The sequence below is a fragment of the Tachypleus tridentatus genome, chromosome 9 (assembly GCF_004210375.1).
Source record: "Tachypleus tridentatus isolate NWPU-2018 chromosome 9, ASM421037v1, whole genome shotgun sequence".
Classification (NCBI taxonomy): Eukaryota; Metazoa; Arthropoda; class Merostomata; order Xiphosura; family Limulidae; genus Tachypleus; species Tachypleus tridentatus.
In genome coordinates, this window is record NC_134833.1 from 21,460,075 (window position 1) to 21,480,617 (window position 20,543).

Consider the following 20,543-nt stretch of genomic DNA (forward strand, 5'->3'; position numbering starts at 1 on the left):
AATAAACCTAGATTTAATTATTTATCAGCCTAGGAAATTATATTTTTCCTGACTAATCAAACTTTAGACAAGTTTATCGAGCTAATTGAAACTGTAATTTTAAGGGAGGTTGATACATCATTGTGCATTTCCGGGTATGATTGAGACAAAACTTATGAATTTTATAACATATGTTTTTGTCTGTATGATTGAGACAAAACTTGCTCATGTTTTCTGTAAGTCCTTCCCCGGTGGTACATCGGTAAGTCTACGGGCTTAAGACGCTGAAATTCGGAGTTCGATTATCCTAGGCAAACATAGCATATATCCAAATATGGCTTTGCTCTAAAAAAAGACATGTTTATTTAACTTATACTCCAAATGTTTGAAGTCAATAATGCACCACAGTGTTTCAAAAATCCGTATCATTGGTTGGTTATTTGTAGCCAAACACATAGCTACGCATTGAACTTTCTGTGCTCTGGCCACCACGGGTATCGAAACTCGGTTTCTAACGTTGTAAGTCCGCAGAAATACTCCTGTGCATCTTCTTGGTAGGCGAGTCCGTATTGGGAAGTTATGATGTAAACGGAAAAAGGAAATGCGTGAAGTTCTTTATTATACATCTTAAATACACAGGAAAAAATAAAACATATATTTCAGTTTCGTTGACGCTGCTAAATAAAAAAAATATCTGAAAATATTAAGAATATTACAGTCGTTTTTGAGACAAAATTCTATATTTTGGGGACATTATCAAGTACATGGGTATCGTTAATGAGTGATTATATTTCTAGGATTTACAATTAACGTGCACATATACGTGCACATTTACTGACTAACAGAAGGGTGAGACCTGTGTTGCAGAACCGTAGATTTAATTTATTCTACAGAAAAGGCAGAACAAACACGCTTTGAATCTCTAACGATTTTTAAGAACTTAACAATGTGTGAGAAAAAGTACATTTTTCACTGAGAATACATTAAAATCAGAACACAACTCCCTCTAGAGATTCGATTAAAGAACAAATAAATCCCTAGAAACTAATTCTAGGGGGGTCTCGTTAAATTATTGCCTAGTGTACACAGAAGAAGCTGGTGAAACGTGCCATTTTGGTTTTTGGTTTTCGTTATCAATTACTCAGAAGGGTTTTGCTAATTGTGAAAACGTCTTGGCTATCTATTCCACATCGATTGGTTTGGAACTTTCTAAACGTATTCCTATCAGTTATCACATCACACTCTCGTGCTAACAGTATTATCCAATCAAAGCATATTGATGGTATAAGTATTAAGCAAGGTCAAGGATTGATCACACTCTCGATCCAGAGTTTGTAGGCTGTTATTTTCATGTAGACACCAGGCAGGTTGGGGCCTGCGCATTTGATGCCATGAGAAACTGTTCCAATGAGCATCCAACGTCCATCGTCCTTCTGTGTCATCAACGGTCCTCCAGAATCGCCCTTGGAATAAAAGGTCAGAGATGCATAAAAACGTTTAATTTTATGTTAGATATATTATCGTCAGTATAACTTTGAAGTATGGTTGTATCTTGCATGTACTCAAGGTAAAAAATATCGCACGTCAGTCCGTGAATACTTTCAATAAATAGAATACTGAACACAACTTAAAAATGTGGTAAACAAAACACAGAAATGTTATAAAATAGAAGTTTTAAGTACCATAAATCAACGTTTTATTTGAATGTTGTAAACCTATTTATTAATATGAACTTCCGATTAGAGCAAGTTGTGTGTATAAACTGATATTGTAAATTAACCTAATAATCAGAATAACTAATTAACTGTACTTTTCTTACGTTTCTGCTTATATATATTATAATGGATCATTTGGGTACCATCGATGCTAGCGGTATTTTCGGTCATAATCCCAGTAATATCTCACGATATATTCAGCTTAGGAGACTTAGGTTAGTTCTAGATCATATATATTAAATTAACAATACAAAATAATCTTTATAATAAAACCACATAATAATAAACAATATGTAAAAATAAAAACATTAATAAACAATAAATAAAAAATTAATGCTATTTAATGTAATAAATACTAAAACCAATAGTGTTATTAAAAGTAGCAATAAATAAACAATATAGTATATCTTTGCTTTGGGAATACAACAGTACTAGATGTCAGCTTGAATTAATGTCATATAAGAAACTTCTTTGTAAAACGTAAACTCAGAATAATATGACTGTTTTTTTTTTCCCCAATTCTCCCTGGTACGTTTTTTGACCAAAGAAAACTCATAAGTCATCCTTACTGTCTAGCGTCAGAGGCAAATAACATCTTTATTCAACATGTGCTGCTGTTTTAACACTGTCAATTTTGTACCAGTGAATTTCACATAACACAATAAAAAACGAATGTTTATGAATAAACGAAATAATAAAATATTAAAGAAATAGTATATTTATCACTGAGTAACAGCATTAGAGGACTTCAGAATATTTGTTCAATTAATATGTAAATGGCGGAGCTCACTGAAAGCTTAGTACATCAAGTAGACGTTAGCATTGGTAGCCTACTTCCCTTATTATTATAAGACACACGATTTCTGACTGCGGACAGTTGTCGTTTTTCCGAAGCTAGCCTCAATATACGACAATAGTTCGCAAACCCTTTGGGGATTCACGAAATGTTTTTGAGGGGTTTCGAAAAACAGCCATTCCACCGATTAGATTATAACTTTAACATAAGACTCTTCATGAGAAATTGAAAGGTGAGGGAAGGTGCGTATTTCTGAGTGTTTTTAAAATGAAATCGACTGTAAGTGTTGTTTTTAGTGCTAAAATGAAAAACACGTTTAGGCTTAACGAGTGTGATACGAGTTACGAAAGTGAAATCCTGGAAGGCTATAGTTGTTTTCATAATGTAAAGGCCCGGCATGGCCAGGTGGAATAAGGCATTCGAATCTCTGTCGCGCCAAACATGCTCGCCCTTTCAGCCGTGGGGACGTTATAATCTGACAGTCAATCCTACTATTCGTTGGTAAAAGAGTAGCCCAAGAGTTGGCGGTTGGCGGTGATGAATAGCTGCCTTCCCTTTAGTCTTACACTGCAAAATTAGGTACGGCTAGTGCAGATAGCTCTCGTGTAGCTTTGTGCGAAATTCCAAAACAAACATAATGTAATAAAATTAATAATAAATAGTGTGTAATAAATGTGTCGTAAGGAAAACAAATTTTATGTTTCCGAGATCAATGTATGGAAAATACTTATCTTTAGAAGGGGATTAGTGAGATTTGATATTTTCATGAGGGGAGTTCGCAGGGTACTAAACCTCCGGAACCTCTGGTGTACAGCAACGTTTAAGTTTTACAAAAAAACAGAACTGTTTCTCAGAACGGCTGGTATAAGTAACAACACTTTTATTGATAAGTAGAGAACAACGTTTCGACCTTCCTAGGTCATCTTAACCTGAAGATAACCCAACAATGTCGAAACGTTGTTATCAATAAAAGTGTTAATACTCATACCACCTGTTCTGATATATATATTTTTTACTTCAAATGGGTTTCTCGTCATCAAAAATAAACAGAACTGTTGAGTTGAGAATGGTATTCATATATTAAACGTTGTGTTTTCTGATTTATCAGTGAGCGTTTCTCAGTTTATTTTTGAAGGTCTGAGGACGAGGATACAAATATGGACGACTACTTGAAACACAAGGTATTTAATGGATGTCTTTGACACAAAAAAGACAAAAATATTTAAACAGAACTTACTTCACAAGAGTCCTGTCCTCCTGTCTCGTATCCAGCACAAATAAAAGTGTTCTTTATTATTTTGTCGTGGCCACTATGAAGGAACATTTCTTGACACTTACTGTTTCCAATTATTGGTACTTTTACGTACTGTAAACGTTTTGGAACAGGACCATCTAAATATTTAAAATTATCATATAATGAAATATTGTATGTTAATCATGGCTACTTCAAAGTCAAATGAAAAGAAAACACCACATGTAATATTGAAAATTCTGATATTATTTTCACGACGTGACGTTACATATAATAATAGAAAACACGGATATTTTACAAGGCGTGACACTACATCTAAACAGAAAACAGATAATTCCAAGAGGTGACATTACATATAATAATAGAAAACACGGATACTTTCATGGCGTGACACTACATCTCAACATACAAAAATACATATATTTTCATGACAAGGAACAACTTTAACTGCAGAAGTGTACCCAAGCAGAATGATTAGTAAAGTTTTAGGTATTACATATGTAGTTTTGTCTGACAAAATCTATAGAACTAATCATTATTTATCCAAGTAACGGATATATATGTATATATAAACATAAACATAATTCACAGACATTAACGACGTTCAACACAGAATTCTATAAACGTGCAACATGCCTGTGAGGTCTTCCCATAACCAACTGTGACGTCTGTTGTAACGTTAATTTAAATTCAGTCTGTTTAAGATTTCCTGTTCAGTTCACCCTAAAACAAAACTGAGACAGAAATTTTTGTTTACTGTGACAAGACTCGTCTTTGTAATATTAAAACTAAAATCACCATGGAAGTCCTTCATCCAGCCTGATACAAAAACTGTCTCCTCTGTGAAGTTCTCTCATCTCGTTGCGTGTAACGAGACTTATCTTTGTAATGCTAAAACTAAACATTATGTTATATGTTAAAACTGAAATCACCATGGAAGTCCTTCATTCAGCCTGTTACAAAAGTTGTCTCCTCTGTGAAGTTCTCTTATCTCGTTGTGTGTAACGAGACTTATCTTTGTAATGCTGAAACTAAACATTATGTTATATGTTAAAACTGAAATCACCATGGAAGTCTTTTCCTCATCTTGATACAAAAGATGTCTCTTCTGTGAAGTCTCAGCTTGTTACGTATGGCAAGACCTATCTTTATAATACTAAATCTGCAATTACCATGGAAGAGCTTTCCCCAGCCTGAGACAAAAGCTGTCTTCCCAGTAAAGTCATCTCCACTCTCAGGAAGACAGATTGGGACGATGTGAGGCTGAAACCTGACTGGTGTCTCCAGTTCCAGAAGTGCTAAATCATTTTCAAACGATTGCGTGTTGAAATTTCTGTGAACGATAATTTTCTTCACATTTTTCACCACAGGTTTCAAAGATTCAAAATCACCTCCGAAATCGTGTTCTCCTAACACAACCACAAGAGAAGCTAGAACCCTGAAAAGTAAGTTGTGTTTCACGATCATAGAATAATCTAATATTTGTGAAAGTGTTAAGGTAAAACACCATTTATTTATATAATTATAAAACGCATGCCGGAACACAAAATTTCACTTTCTATGATGGCACTAAATATTTAGTTAGATAATTAAACGTGTTTTTTTTTAAAAAAGGCTCATAAGTAACATAAAACATTTCTGCCGTATCTAATATTATTTAAACATAACTAATTTTAAATAATTTTAGCAGTAGGAATATTAATAGAAAATACATTATTGTATTTTCAGTACAGATATAAATAGAATGGTGATGATATATAAGAACAAGAGTCTAACTAAAGTCTTCGTAAATGTAGGACTAACCTAAAATTCCTAAGCTAGCCGAACCTCGGGTGATATTATTGGGATTATGGCCGACATTATCGATAATAGCGAGTGCACCCAAATGAAGAGGCAAGGTATTCTTATCATTATAGGCCTTATTCACCTCTTGTGTAGTTTTGTAATCGTAACTAGATTCGTTAATCTATCGATTACTTATTAGTTCTGATTTATATTAGTATGTTTGTTTGTTTTGGAATTTCGCACAAAGCTACTCGAGGGCTATCTGTGCTAGCCGTCTCTAATTTAGCAGTGTAAGACCAGAGGGAAGGCAGCTATCATCACCACCCATCGCCAACTCTTGGGCTACTCTTTACCAACGAATAGTGGGATTGACCGTCACATTATAAACCTGGGCGAGCATGTTTATGCGACTACCCGCGACCCTCAGATTACGAAGTGCACGCCTTAACGCGCTAGGCCATGCCAGGCCTTTTATATCAGTTAACTTGCTTAATAGTTACATCTCGGGTTTGAAAAACTGTATGGCTGTTTATCTTAAACAGGTACATTTGGTGAATGGTAGCAATCTATTAAGGTGTATTACGAAAAAAAGCACAACTTCTTTAACAATTTCGTACACGCCCATAAAATGTCATTTAGGCATAGAGTACATTTTCGGAAATATTTAAATGTTGTATCAACCTTCCGAGTGGGGCGCCTTATTCTTTAGATAAACGTAACATGTTAGGAAAGTACAAGTTGCCAAATACGTAATATTACTTTTTATTAGTTGATTGTTTTGAAAGACTCACATTATTTTTGTTTGTTTTCAGTTATGCACAAAACTGCGTAATGGGCTCTTTGTGGTAGACATACCACGAGTATCGCCTTCAGACTTGTCTGAAGCTGCGCCTCTGGGGATAGAGCCCCTATATCATTCCATTGAACTTACGACACATTACATACTATGTGTATAAATAATTCAGTACATTTTCAAATCTCAGGCTTTGTTCTACACATCCGGTTCTTTTACACTTGAAACAAGTAAAATATTTCGTTCAGTTGGATGTTTACTCCGCTAGTACTCTGATGTATCAAAACATCCAAACAAAAGATGTTATCGAAACCACAGGTTGTGTAGGACACGTTTACTACGCGAAAAAAAGTAGTTTGTTTCGCACAAAGTCACACGAGGGCTATCTGCGCAAGCCGTCCCTAATTTAGCAGTGTAAAACTAGAAGGAAGACGGCTAGTCATCACCACTCACCGCCAGCTCATGAGCTACATTTTTACCAACGAATAGTGGGATTGACCGTACCATTATAACGTCCCCCCGGCTGAAAAGGTGTTTGGTGTGACTGGGATTCGAACCTGGGACCCTCAGATTAAAAGTCGAGTTCCTTAACCACCTAGCCATGCCATTAAATATAATAATAACAAAGTAGTACTTACCCTGGTTGGCAGTGAGCTGCTGTTATCACGTTAAATATAATAATAACAAAGTAGTACTTACCCTGGTTGGCAGTGAGCTGCTGTTATCACGTTAAATATAATAATAACAAAGTAGTACTTACCCTGGTTGGCAGTGAGCTGCTGTTATCACGTATTTGGAATTTAGTAAGACACCTCCACATTTATTCTTTAGAAACAGTCCCAGCCAAGTTGATTCCTTCAAAAGCACCTACACAATAACCATGATTACAATATTGTATATTACAATATACGTATAGTATATGTTATCACTATTAACCTGTAGGTTTAAAGATAAATAGCTACTGTAATCTGCGCTGTCGCAGCTACTGAATTGTAGGTCTTAAAAATTAAAATCTAGAACACCTAGCGGCGAAGTTATTGCTTCAAAAAAGCGGCTGTTCCTCTTATAACCTCTTTTAGCATTGTTATTCTCGGTTTGATCTCAACATGATTTTAACATGTTTATCGAGCTTAGTCTTAGCAGTTGGTATGTCTGGACTGTCAATCCGAGTGTTCGCATTGCGTTTGTGCAAAAACGCACTCCGCACGTTGGAGATGTGAGTAACGGTCAAATCGCACTATTCGGTCAGACTACATAAAGCTCAACAGTTGGCGGGGGGCGCTAGCCGCTTTCACTGTACTGTTGCAGTTCAGTATTAGGGACGGCCATGTGTAGGTAGTACTTCGCGTATTTTTGTGCTAAAGTATTGAACGTAATACTAAAAGTGATGCTTTTGTATCTCGCCTTTCATGTCTTATTAGTTATGACTCTCTACTCGCAGTGTGCGAGTCACGTGCTCACAGTCCGTCACTAAACACACTCGTCCTTTTAGTTGTTGGGCCGTCATAATGTGACAGTCAATCCTACCGTTTTATGGAAATAAGTTGGCAGTGGACAGTGTCGAATAACTCTTTTGCTTTTAGTCTATCACTTCAAAAGTAAGGAAGGCTAGTTTTGTGCGAAATTCATCAAACAAACAAACAAGTTCTCGTATTAAAACCTTGTTATTTTCATCGCCATGTAAGTATTCACGACATATTTATCGTTGACGTGTTACCCTCAGTCCTGAGCTTTTTAACTTGTACTTGTATTACAATTAGCCTGAAGAGATATGTACTAAGTGAAACAAACAGAATAAATGTAAAATATTATTACTGTACATTCATGAAAATCCCTAGGGTATTAGATAAAGATTATAGGGCTTGAAAATATAATAGGCTTAATACTAATATCTTATTACAAGTATAATTACAAACACTATAATTCATATTAAATCACTCATCTGTCATGGCCACTTTCTGAAATAAGCGTTATTTTCACTAACAGTTCTACCATCTGGATACCACTCACCTGTCATGGCCACTTTCTGAAATAAGCGTTATGACCACTAATAATTGTACAATCTGGACACCACTTACCTGTCATGACTACTTCCTGAAATAAGTGTTATAACTAGTAACAATTCTATCATCTGGACACCACTTACCTGTCATGGCTACTTCCTGAAATAAGTGTTATAACTAGTAACAATTCTATCATCTGGACACCACTTACCTGTCATGGCTACTTCCTGAAATAAGTGTTATAACTAGTAACAATTCTATCATCTGGACACCACTTACCTGTCATGGCTACTTCCTGAAATAAGTGTTATAACTAGTAACAATTCTATCATCTGTACACCACTTACCTGTCATGGCTACATCCTGAAATAAGTGTTATGACCACTAACAATTCTATCATCTGGACACCACTTACCTGTCATGGCTACTTCCTGAAATAAGTGTTATGACCACTAACAATTCTATCATCTGGACACCACTTACCTGTCATGGCTACTTCCTGAAATAAGTGTTATAACCACTAACAATTCTATCATCTGGACACCACTTACCTGTCATGGTTACTTCCTGAAATAAGTGTTATAACTAGTAACAATTCTATCATCTGGACACCACTTACCTGTCATGGCTACTTCCTGAAATAAGTGTTATAACTAGTAACAATTCTATCATCTGTACACCACTTACCTGTCATGGCTACTTCCTGAAATAAGTGTTATGACCACTAACAATTCTGCCATACGGACACCACTTACTTGCCAAGGCCACTCTCCAAAGTAAGCGTTACGACCTCCAACAATTCTACCGTACGGCCTTAACGACCTGACCCCACAGTCTAAAAGGGATAAAAAAAAAGTGAGCAGTGAAATAAGCTGTTAGTAGTTAAGTATCAAGATATTCTAACCGTATTCACTTAATTTCCAAGACTTTATGCCTTTGTTAAACAATGTGTTACCAAGTACTGTTCAAGAACTTGTTGATCAGTGTAACTTGCACAACTAAAACTATAATACTATATGGTTACCACAATGATTTTCTGTTTCTGAAAATGTTGGAACCTAAATAGCATAAGATGAGGATTAGTTCTAAACTATTTTACATCGTTATTGATGGTTAAAAGAATAATCACTTCCTTTTTTATATAACTTCTATCTTTTGTTTGTATCTTAATATCATTGAGTCGAATAAGAAAACATTCCCACAAATATCTGAAAAATATTCATAGTACGTTTTAAGGGTCAGGCGCAGGGTAATGGTTCCATATCAGCTTGTGGGTTTAGGAATCGAGATGTGACGCAGCCTTAACTGCACAGTGGGTGTGTTATAAAAGTAACAGACAATGCCACGATTAAGTTCAAAGAACCGGACAAACCTAAGATTATGATGTTGACTGACTGGTTTTCATATGCTCATTTTGGAACATCTAAGCCTAAATTCCAGGAAGTCTCTGATTTGACTGGTTTAACCCACATGCTAATAAGGTGTCTTCTTATTTTAAAAAATCCAAATCCATTTTTATAGTGATGCACTTTTAATAAGCCCAGTATTTTCCTTTTTAAAAAGAGAACATCAAAGCTGAATAATCCTCAATTAGGAAAGAGAGAGAAATGCCCTAGAAATGCTTTCAAATACAGAACTTAAAAACAAAACAACAATAAAAGGGCTTCAACGAGCCACTGGAAAACTTGTTTGTTTGATTTTCTTATAGCAAAGCTACACTGGGCTATCTGCTGAGTACACGGAGGGGAATCGAATCCTTGATTTTAGCGTTGTAAATCCGTAGATTTACCGCTGTACCCGTGAGGAACCCGCTGGAGTCCCTAAAAGGTAGTTTTATAAAACTAAATGCATGGATAAATATGAGATTCATTCAGATTCTCTCGTGGTAATTTTGTTCCAAAAATAGCAGGATTAAGATATCTTTGGACAATAACAAACCGAAAGAGAAATTGGATGTTGTTTTAACCTTTTAACCTTTAACCTTGGATTTAACCTTTTCTTTAAACTTCTTAAATAATGTTTTCGATAACTAGAGTATCAAAAGAAATTTCGGCTGAAATGTAAATATTTGTGTTTATTTGAAGTTTAGGACAAGGCTGTACAATGGACTCTCTGTACTCGGTACTTTTTTACAAATTAACGTTTTCTTGTTGCTGTTTTATTTTTTTCCCGTAGTTAACAACGTTAGTAACGGAAAATGTTTGGATTTGCAGGACTATATAAAAATGGAAGATGGATTAATTAATTATTTGTTCGCTTAAGGCAAAGCCACTAAAACTATCTGTCACATTCCCTAGTTTTGAACTACTGACCACAGAGACGTGACCAGTCGATAGCACTCATGGCCAACTCTTGGGTTCTTTTTACCAACTAATAGTGGGATTAATATCCACATAATGGCTCTTCCACACTTGAAGGGAAGGAAATGTACGGTGCTGGGTTGCGATCTCGGGACCCACAGATAACGAGTCAAACGTCCTAGCTTACAGCCAGAACCTCGACAGGTTAAAATACAAGGTTGTTTGAAGTTAAGCACAAAGCTACACAATAGGCTATCTGTGCTCTGCCCACTATCACTATCGAAAACCAATTTCTAGCGTTGTAAGCCTGCAGACATACTGGTGTGCCAGTGGGAGGCGATTTTTTTTTTTTTTTAGATTGGTTTGGTTTGTTTTGAATTTCGTCCAAAGCTACACGAGGGCTATCTCTGCCAGCCGTCTCTAGATTAGCAGTGTAAGGCTAGAGGGAAGCCAGCTAGTCATCACCATCCACCGCCAGCTCTTGGGCTACTCTTTTACCAACGAATATGACCGTCACATTATAACGTCCTCACGGTTGAAAGGGCGAATATGATTTTGGTGTGACGGAGATTAGAATTCGCGATTCTAGGATTACCAGTCGAGTGCCTTAACCACCTGGCCATGGCGGGCCTTTTTTTAGATGACAATTTAATATATTGTAATTGAAGGTATCTGACCTTTACTTTCACTGGAATTAATCACCTTGCAAGCTACACAATGTGCTATCTGTGCTGTGCTCACCACGAGCATCAAAACCCGGTTTCTAGATGTGTGAGTCCGCAGACATACCGCTATGCCATTAGGGGGCAGAATGCAATTGAACAGAAATGTCGACACGTCGATAAGTGGAAATCTGTAATTGTATTCTACTAGTGCAAATGACAATGTATAATATAATTTCTTTCTAAAAATATTAAGATGTGTCGAAAAAGAATTGTCATATTTTTCATCTGCACCATCAATTGACAAAAGTCTGTGTGTATCTGTTCGTTTATAGTTGGCAAAGTGATGGAACAATTGTCACCAGATTTGTTATAGTCACTTAGATGTCCAAGGAAATGACATAGGTTGGTTAGGCCTTCTCGCCTCTACCCCCTCGTCTGGTTATCCCAAGGGTAATAATTCTGCCTCATGTGTTATATATTTTAATAATTGGCGAGGCGCAAAACTGGTTGTCACCAAAACTTGCATCTACCTTATGTCCCACAAAGAGTGCCATGGGGTCGTCATTCGAATCTTTTCTGTCTCACCCCTAAGGCCTTTGTAGTTTTCCCTGCACGTTGACTGTTTGTTTGCTTTTTAATTCACGCAAAGCTACACGAGGGCTATCTACCCTAGCCGTCCCTAATTAGGCAGTGTAAGACTAGAGAGAAGACAGCTAGTTATCACCACCCACTGACAAATCTCGGGCTATTCTTTCACCAACGAATAGTAGGATTGACCGTCACATTATATAGTGCCCGCACGGCTGAAAGGGCGAGCATGTTGGTGCAACGGGGATTCGAACCCACGATCCTCAGATTACGATTCGAGCGCCTTAATCACCAGGCAATGCCGGACCACCCTGCACGTTGAAAGGGGCTCAAACAACATTTTAAGTGCCCACACGTGTAAATTAATAGCCCTGAACTAATAAACTGTTTCGGAAAAAAATCGATTTTCATGCTAGCGTTTCCTGTTCTTTCCAAACGCTAGATAATTTATAACAGGACAGTTCCTAAGATGTCAGAGTTACAGGATCATATTCAATAGCTGTATAACGAATTAGATAAGACAGAACCACCTGGTGGGATAATCACCTTCTTATCGTTCACTTTTGTGTCCTCAATCTGGAGATAGGCTGATATGATCAAACTTCAGTCCAAAATTAATCATTTCGTTTTACCTATTGTTATTTTAATAACGTGTTTTAATTCGTTAAGTTTGATTAACAATAAAGAGGAACTGGTATGTGTTAAACTTATGACTTTTTCTGCCATATTTGACAATATTTTACAATAACTTACTAAACACGGCTGTGAGTAATTTATTTCGGTTCGATACCTTTCAAGTGATCCACGTGCTAATATAAGGCACTGAACATGTAATTACCTTTCCTGTAGTCCCATTGTTGCTTGGCTGTCATTAAAGGAGTTACTCTACTTGGAAGAGTGCTTGACGTCACTTTCATAATGTTTGTTGCCTTTGGTGAGGTGTTTTGACTCACAATGTCCGAATTAAAGGGAAGTTTGGTGCTGACGTCGGTGTTGGTATCAACTTGTGTTGCTGCTTCTATATGCGGTCTTGATGTATCGCTGATCGTTTCGTAGTAATACTTTTCAGAAGTTAGTTTTGTGCTGACTTCGACCAGAGTTTCTTCTGCTTCTAGCTGATCCAAAATGGACTGGACCCCCGCAATTGGAACATCATGGTTAAGTGGGGTTAAAGTCGTTATCTGTGTAGCTGAGAGTATCTTGTCAGTAGAAGATGTAGGGATAGTTTTCTCTTGAAAAGCTGGAGATGTGACGGTGTTCTCGAGCCTAGTGCTAGAAGCCACAATTATGTCTTTATCGTCAGAGTCGCAGGGGTTTAAATTATCCACTACAGTATTGTTTCTACTGATAACACTTTGAGTTACATTAAAATCGTTTAATTTTGTGTTCAACTCTGGCTTGGTAGATGTACGAGAATAGGCGAGACTCACACTTGACGTTGTCACCATTGTATTGGTAGTATCATAAACGGTAGCAGTGCTTGTCTTTGGAGCAGAAATTTCGTTATGAGGGGTGAAACTGGTGAAATGGTGATTGTCTACAGACTGAGAGGGAGTTGGAGATAGTGAAACTAGACCTTGGCTTGTAGTATCCTTCTTAATAACATGTTGGGTCTCGACAATGGGTTTTTGTTTTACAGTATTTGCAAGACTAGAAATGGTATTAAAAGTCTCTTGTTGGGTATGTGGCCACCTAACGGTGGGCGTTGTACTTAATAGACTAAATAGAGCACTACTGCCATCTAGTGGTTCATGTGTCGTGTAATGATGCCCGCTTGAAGATGATGCTACATTTTTTATTGGTTCCTTCGTTACATTCGATGACGGTAGTTTACAACAGGTGAGATAGAAAAAACCGTTAGTACAAGTAGAGAGTAATACGCCATCTTTGTTAATGCAGTTCCACTTGAAAATACAAACTCCTGAATTACCACTGGCGTCTTTACATGTTTTCTTAAGAAGGTTCAGAGTTTTCCCTAAGTAAATAAAATAAATACAGTAAAAATTAACGTAAAAAATGCTCTCTTAAATATAGAATCAGACCTTAATCATTCAGCATCAACTCTGACTACGGAAACTTGCATCAAAATAAGCTTTATGATGTTCTAATTTGTGAGCTAAATCAATTTGGTCATTCAGCATCAACTCTGACTACTGAAACTGACATCAAATAGTGCGAAATCGTCGTTAAAGTTTTGACACCACTATTAAGTACGTAAAACTGAAAAATAATTCAAATATTATCACATATTTAATAGTGTACACGGTGTATGACTCAGTGTTAAACCAAGTGTTATTTATATGCATCAGTGTACACTCTGCATGACTCAATGTTTACTCACTTGAGTTATTTATGTGTATCAGTATAAACTCTGTATGAGTCAATGTTACCTCAAATGTTATTTATATGTATCAGTGTACACGGTGTATGACTCAGCGTTAAACTAAGTGTTATTTATATGTACTAGTGTACACTCTGCGTGACTCAACCTTAAGTAAAACACAATAATGGATGCCCACGTAACTTATCTAATTTTCTTATTCGTTTTCATTTCACCATTTTCTTGTAGGCCATCATAATATCACATTTTAAGAATTTTTCCACATCTATATATGCTGCCATATTTTCACATTTTTAATTAAACCATATTCGTAAAGGATTTCACAGTTACATTTTTTCTTCAAATTTCACGAAAAACTGCTTTTAAGTTTGCGAGTTTGTAGCAAGACATTTCTCTTTATTTTCAGCCTAATATTTAAGTAACGATACGAAAAGAGTTTTGCCACAATTGAATGAAGATAAAGATATAATTGCAACGGGTTTAGCGAGAAGTTTCTTAAGCATCTGAGAAGTTTATAAGCATGTGCAAAACAGAGAAAGTCCAAAATTTATAAAATGATGTTGGGTGAAACTTATGGACGGTGTAGAAAACGATTATTGTACTTTAGGCATCCAGTAGCTCAGCGGTAAACTTTAGGGATTAGACCCTGAGACTCGTGTTTCAATGCCTGTGGTAATTACAGCACAAATACTCCATTGTATAGCTTTGCTCTTAACCACAAACAAAGAAGCAGTGATTTAACCTGTTCTGCTCTGTTTCTGATAACACTGGTTATTTTGAGTTCAGAGTCAGTTATTACACGTGTTAGAAAATAAAACAATAACAACAAATTATTTTGAAGTTACTTTAATGTTCTAGAATGATTAAAGTTCTGAAGGCGTGAAGAAACGAAGCTAAGAGCCAAAATTCGCACGACAGAATTATTACAAAACCTACACAGCATATCGAACAAGAGACATGTGAAAGAAAACCGAAACCTTTGGCATGAATGCACTCGACTGCATTAGACGCTACTTTTAGGAATGTTCACTCACATGAAAATCCATTGATTAAATAATGAATTATTATTTTTTGCTCATAAGACAAGGAGATGCAAAGGCATAACAAAGTTTCACGTACATAGATTTTCTTAGTAAAACAAACTTGTCTCAGTACTTGGCTAATAATCACGAAGAGAAAAGACGAAATAAGAGCGACTTGTCAGAATAGCATGTTTACCAGATGTTACGAAAACGTTAACTCAAACGGTGAGTCGAGCTAGACTGTTGTCATAAGATTCGTGTCCGAAACGTACCAGCTGATCATTTCTCTCCTTTATTTAACTTTCTATCACAGTGTAAGATTCAACATTAACTCAAATAGAGTCACGTCTGTACCACAGTACTATATGTAAAATTCAAAATTAACTCAAATATAATCACGTCTGTACCACGATACTATATGTAAAATTCAACATTAACTCTAACGTTACCACACTTGTATCACACTACATACACACCATGTAAAATTCGACATTAACTCTAAATTTATCACATTTGTACCACACCACATACACATCATGTAAGATTCAACATTAACTTCAACGTTATCACATTTGTATCACACTACATACACACCATGTAAGATTCAACATTAACTCTAACGTTATCATATTTATATCACACTACATACACACCATGTAAAATTCAACATTAACTCTAAATTTATCACATTTGTATCACACTACATACACACCATGTAAAATTCAACATTAACTCTAACGTTATCACGTTTGTATCACACAACATACACACCATGTAAAATTCAACATTAACTCTAAATTTATCACATTTGTATCACACTACATACACACCATGTAAAATTCAACATTAATTCTAACGTTATCACAATTGTATCACACTACATACACACCATGTAAGATTCAACATTAACTCTAACGTTATCACGTTTGTATCACAATACATACACACAATGTACGATTCAACATTAACTCTAACGTTATCTTATTTGTATCACACTACATACACACCATGTAAGATTCAACATTAACGTTATCACGTTTGTATCACACTACATACACACCATGTAAAATTCAACATTAACTCTAAATTTATCACACTTGTATCACACTACATACACACCATGTAAAATTCAACATTAACTCTAAATTTATCACATTTGTATCACACTACATACACACCATGTAAGATTCAACATTAACTCTAACGTTATCACGTTTGTATCACAATACATACACACAATGTACGATTCAACATTAACTCTAACGTTATCACGTTTGTATCACACTCACATACACACCATGTAAAATTCAACATTAACTCTAAATTTATCACATTTGTATCACACTACATACACACCATGTAAAATTCAACATTAACTCTAACGTTATCACGTTTGTATCACACTACATACACACCATGTAAGATTCAACATTAACTCTAACGTTATCACGTTTGTATCACAATACATACACACAATGTACGATTCAACATTAACTCTAACGTTATCACGTTTGTATCACACTACATACACACCATGTAAAATTCAACATTAACTCTAAATTTATCACATTTGTATCACACTACATACACACCATGTAAAATTCAACATTAACTCTAACGTTATCACGTTTGTATCACACTACATACACACCATGTAAGATTCAACATTAACTCTAACGTTATCACGTTTGTATCACACTACATACACACCATGTAAGATTCAACATTAACTCTAACGTTATCACATTTGTATCACACTACATACACACCATGTAAGATTCAACATTAACGTTATCACGTTTGTATCACACTACATACACACCATGTAAGATTCAACATTAACGTTATCACGTTTGTATCACACTACATACACACCATGTAAGATTCAACATTAACTCTAACGTTATCACGTTTGTATCACACTACATACACACCATGTAAGATTCAACATTAACTCTAACGTTATCACGTTTGTATCACACTACATACACACCATGTAAGATTCAACATTAACTCTAACGTTATCACATTTGTATCACACTACATACACACCATGTAAGATTCAACATTAACGTTATCACGTTTGTATCACACTACATACACACCATGTAAGATTCAACATTAACTCTAACGTTATCACGTTTGTATCACACTACATACACACCATGTAAGATTCAACATTAACTCTAACGTTATCACGTTTGTATCACACTACATACACACCATGTAAGATTCAACATTAAATCTAACGTTATCACGTTTGTATCACACTACATACACACCATGTAAGATTCAACATTAACGTTATCACATTTGTATCACACTACATACACACCATGTAAGATTCAACATTAACGTTATCACGTTTGTATCACACTACATACACACCATGTAAGATTCAACATTAACGTTATCACGTTTGTATCACACTACATACACACCATGTAAGATTCAACATTAACTCTAACGTTATCACGTTTGTATCACACTACATACACACCATGTAAGATTCAACATTAACTCTAACGTTATCACATTTGTATCACACTACATACGCACCATGTAAAATTCAACATTAACTCTAACGTTATCACATTTGTATCACACTACATACACACCATGTAAGATTCAACATTAATTCTAACGTTATCGCATTTGTATCACACTACATACACACCATGTAAAATTCAACATTAACTCTAACGTTATCACGTTTGTATCACACTACATAACACCATGTAAGATTCAACATTAACGTTATCACATATGTTTGAATGTATATATTTAAGCCTTAATGTTAACAAAACATAATTTACTTAGAGAATGCCAGTTGAATAGAACACATTTTTCTCACGTGTGAGTGTTAAACGCGAGAACAACAGACCAAATAATTACAAAAGGATACGCTCTGAATGATAAAGGATAAAACAGAAGTTAAATATTAAAGAGTACAGGAGTTTCACAGTGAGTACCTGTCGGAAAGTTACGGAGGTAAAAATTCATGTCATCTCGGTAGATGACTAAATATTCTCTGCATTTCGACATTTTGTTCTGTCGAATAAATAATAAATGTTAAGTATTCTTGATTAAATGCCAAACTGTAGTTGTAAAAAGTCATTTTAGATTAATAATTGAGGCAACGTTCCATAAGATTTCAGCTAGTTTGAATGATACCATTGATACACCAGAAAATTTGAGTCGATATAATAATTAGTTTGTTTGTTTTTGAATTTCGTGCAAACCTACACGAAGGCTCTCTGCTGTAGCCGTCCCTAATTTAACAATGTAAGACGAGTTGGAAGGCACCCATCGCTAACTCTTGGGCTCCTCTTTTACCAACGAATAGTGGGATTGACCGTCACATCATAATGCCCCCACGACTGAAAGGAGGAGCATGTGACGGAGACTCTTAGATTACGACCCGAGCGCCTTAACCACCAGGCCATGCCGGGCCTATAATAATTAGAGATGGTCAATTACATTTTATAATAACAATTAGAACGATTTAAAGCAGCGGTTGTTGCAGACATGGGCCTTGGTATCAAGGGTTACTTGTTTATCATCAATATACGCGCTTCATTGCGAATACCAAGCCAGTAGAAAGTCTAATGTTGTGTAGGGTGCAGTTATGACCATGTAACAGCTTTTTCATACAAATAATATTCAGATATCAAGATTATTAAACGATATAAAGGACTCAAACCTTGAATTATCTGAATGGAAGCAAGAAAATGTACACACTAGAATGTTTAGAACAGGAATGGACATGATACCACACAACAACCATATTCCGTGAGCATGATACCACACAACAACAATATTCCGTGAGCATGATACCACACAACAACCATATTCCGTGAGCATGATACCACACAACAACCATATTCCGTGAGCATGATACCACACAACAACAATATTCCGTGAGCATGATACCACACAACAACAATATTCCGTGAGCATGATACCACACAACAACCATATTCCGTGAGCATGATACCACACAACAACCATATTCCGTGACCATGATACCACACAACAACCATATTCCGTGAGCATGATACCACACAACAACCATATTCCGTGAGCATGATACCACACAGCAACCATATTCCGTGACCATGATACCACACAACAACCATATTCCGTGAGCATGATACCACACAACAATCATATTCCGTGAGCATAATACCACACAACAACCATGTTCCGTGAGCATGATACCACACAACAATCATATTCCGTGAGCATGATACCACACAACAACCATATTTCGTGAGCATGATACCACACAACAACCATATTCCGTGAGCATAATACCACACAACAACCATGTTCCGTGAGCATGACACCACACAACAATCATATTTCGTGAGCATTATACCACACAACAACCATATTTCGTGAGCATTATACCACACAATAACCATATTCCGTGAGCATGATACCACACAACAACCATATTCCGTGAGCATAATACCACACAACAACCATGTTCCGTGAGCATGATACCACACAACAATCATATTCTGTGAGCATGATACCACACAACAACCATATTTCGTGAGCATGATACCACACAACAACCATATTCCGTGAGCATAATACCACACAACAACCATGTTCCGTGAGCATGATACCACACAACAATCATATTTCGTGAGCATGATACCACACAACAACCATATTTCGTGAGCATTATACCACACAACAACCATATTCCGTGAGCATGATACCACACAACAACCATATTCCGTGAGCATGATACCACACAACAACCATATTCCGTGAGCATAATACCACACAACAACCATGTTCCGTGAGCATGATACCACACAACAATCATATTCTGTGAGCATTATACCACACAACAATCATATTCCGTGAGCATGATACCACACAAGAACCATATTCCGGACAATGTCAGTGTCCGCAAAAGGAAACTGGAAATATCCACAAATACCGTTAAAAGCCTTTAACAAATTTAAAGATGGCAAAGACACACACAAGCCTAAAATTTAGAAGTTTCCAGAAATCAAGACTGTTTTCGTGATAAAGATGACTTAAAAAACTGGAACCACAGCAATCTAATTGGATCACATATCTGTTAGATTTCCTAATGCAAATTCAATAGACTCCTACTCTTTGTTTCAGTTATAGGTGGCTTAGAAAATTATATGTTACACGAACATTTCGTCATCTAAGATCGATTCTTCTCTGAAGATTGTTATAAAATCAGAGTGTTAGAGACGGTCAAGAGAGGCAGCAGTCTAAAGCAGTGGTTTTCAACCCGTGATCCGCGGATCC

General features: G+C 36.1%; 1 protein-coding gene across 1 annotated transcript; it reads right to left on the minus strand.

Annotated features, from left to right (window-relative positions):
- Positions 1–640: 640 nt before the first annotated feature.
- On the minus strand, positions 641–19,346 carry LOC143227302 (uncharacterized). The gene is made up of 7 exons (XM_076458758.1): positions 19,205–19,346; positions 12,715–13,851; positions 9,079–9,158; positions 7,081–7,187; positions 4,915–5,180; positions 3,728–3,882; positions 641–1,442 (listed from the first exon to the last, which is right to left on the minus strand). Exons 1-7 carry the CDS (start codon positions 19,344–19,346, stop codon positions 1,281–1,283), a joined length of 2,049 nt encoding a protein of 682 aa, XP_076314873.1. The 3' UTR covers positions 641–1,280.
- Between the last annotated feature and the right edge of the window lie 1,197 nt (positions 19,347–20,543).

What these genes read in the sequence shown, in the direction of transcription:
- LOC143227302 (XM_076458758.1), bottom strand. Translation starts at nt 19,346, where the DNA reads ATGGTTGCTGTGTGGTATCATGCTCACGGAATATGGTTGTTGTGTGGT. An exon ending in TTGGAGAGTGGCCTTGGCAA is followed by an intron (nt 7,188 to 9,078) that starts GTAAGTGGTGTC and finishes GTTATTGTGTAG; the next exon opens with GTGCTTTTGAAGGAATCAAC. An exon ending in GCAGCTCACTGCCAACCAGG is followed by an intron (nt 5,181 to 7,080) that starts GTAAGTACTACT and finishes CTTACTTTTCAG; the next exon opens with GGTTCTAGCTTCTCTTGTGG.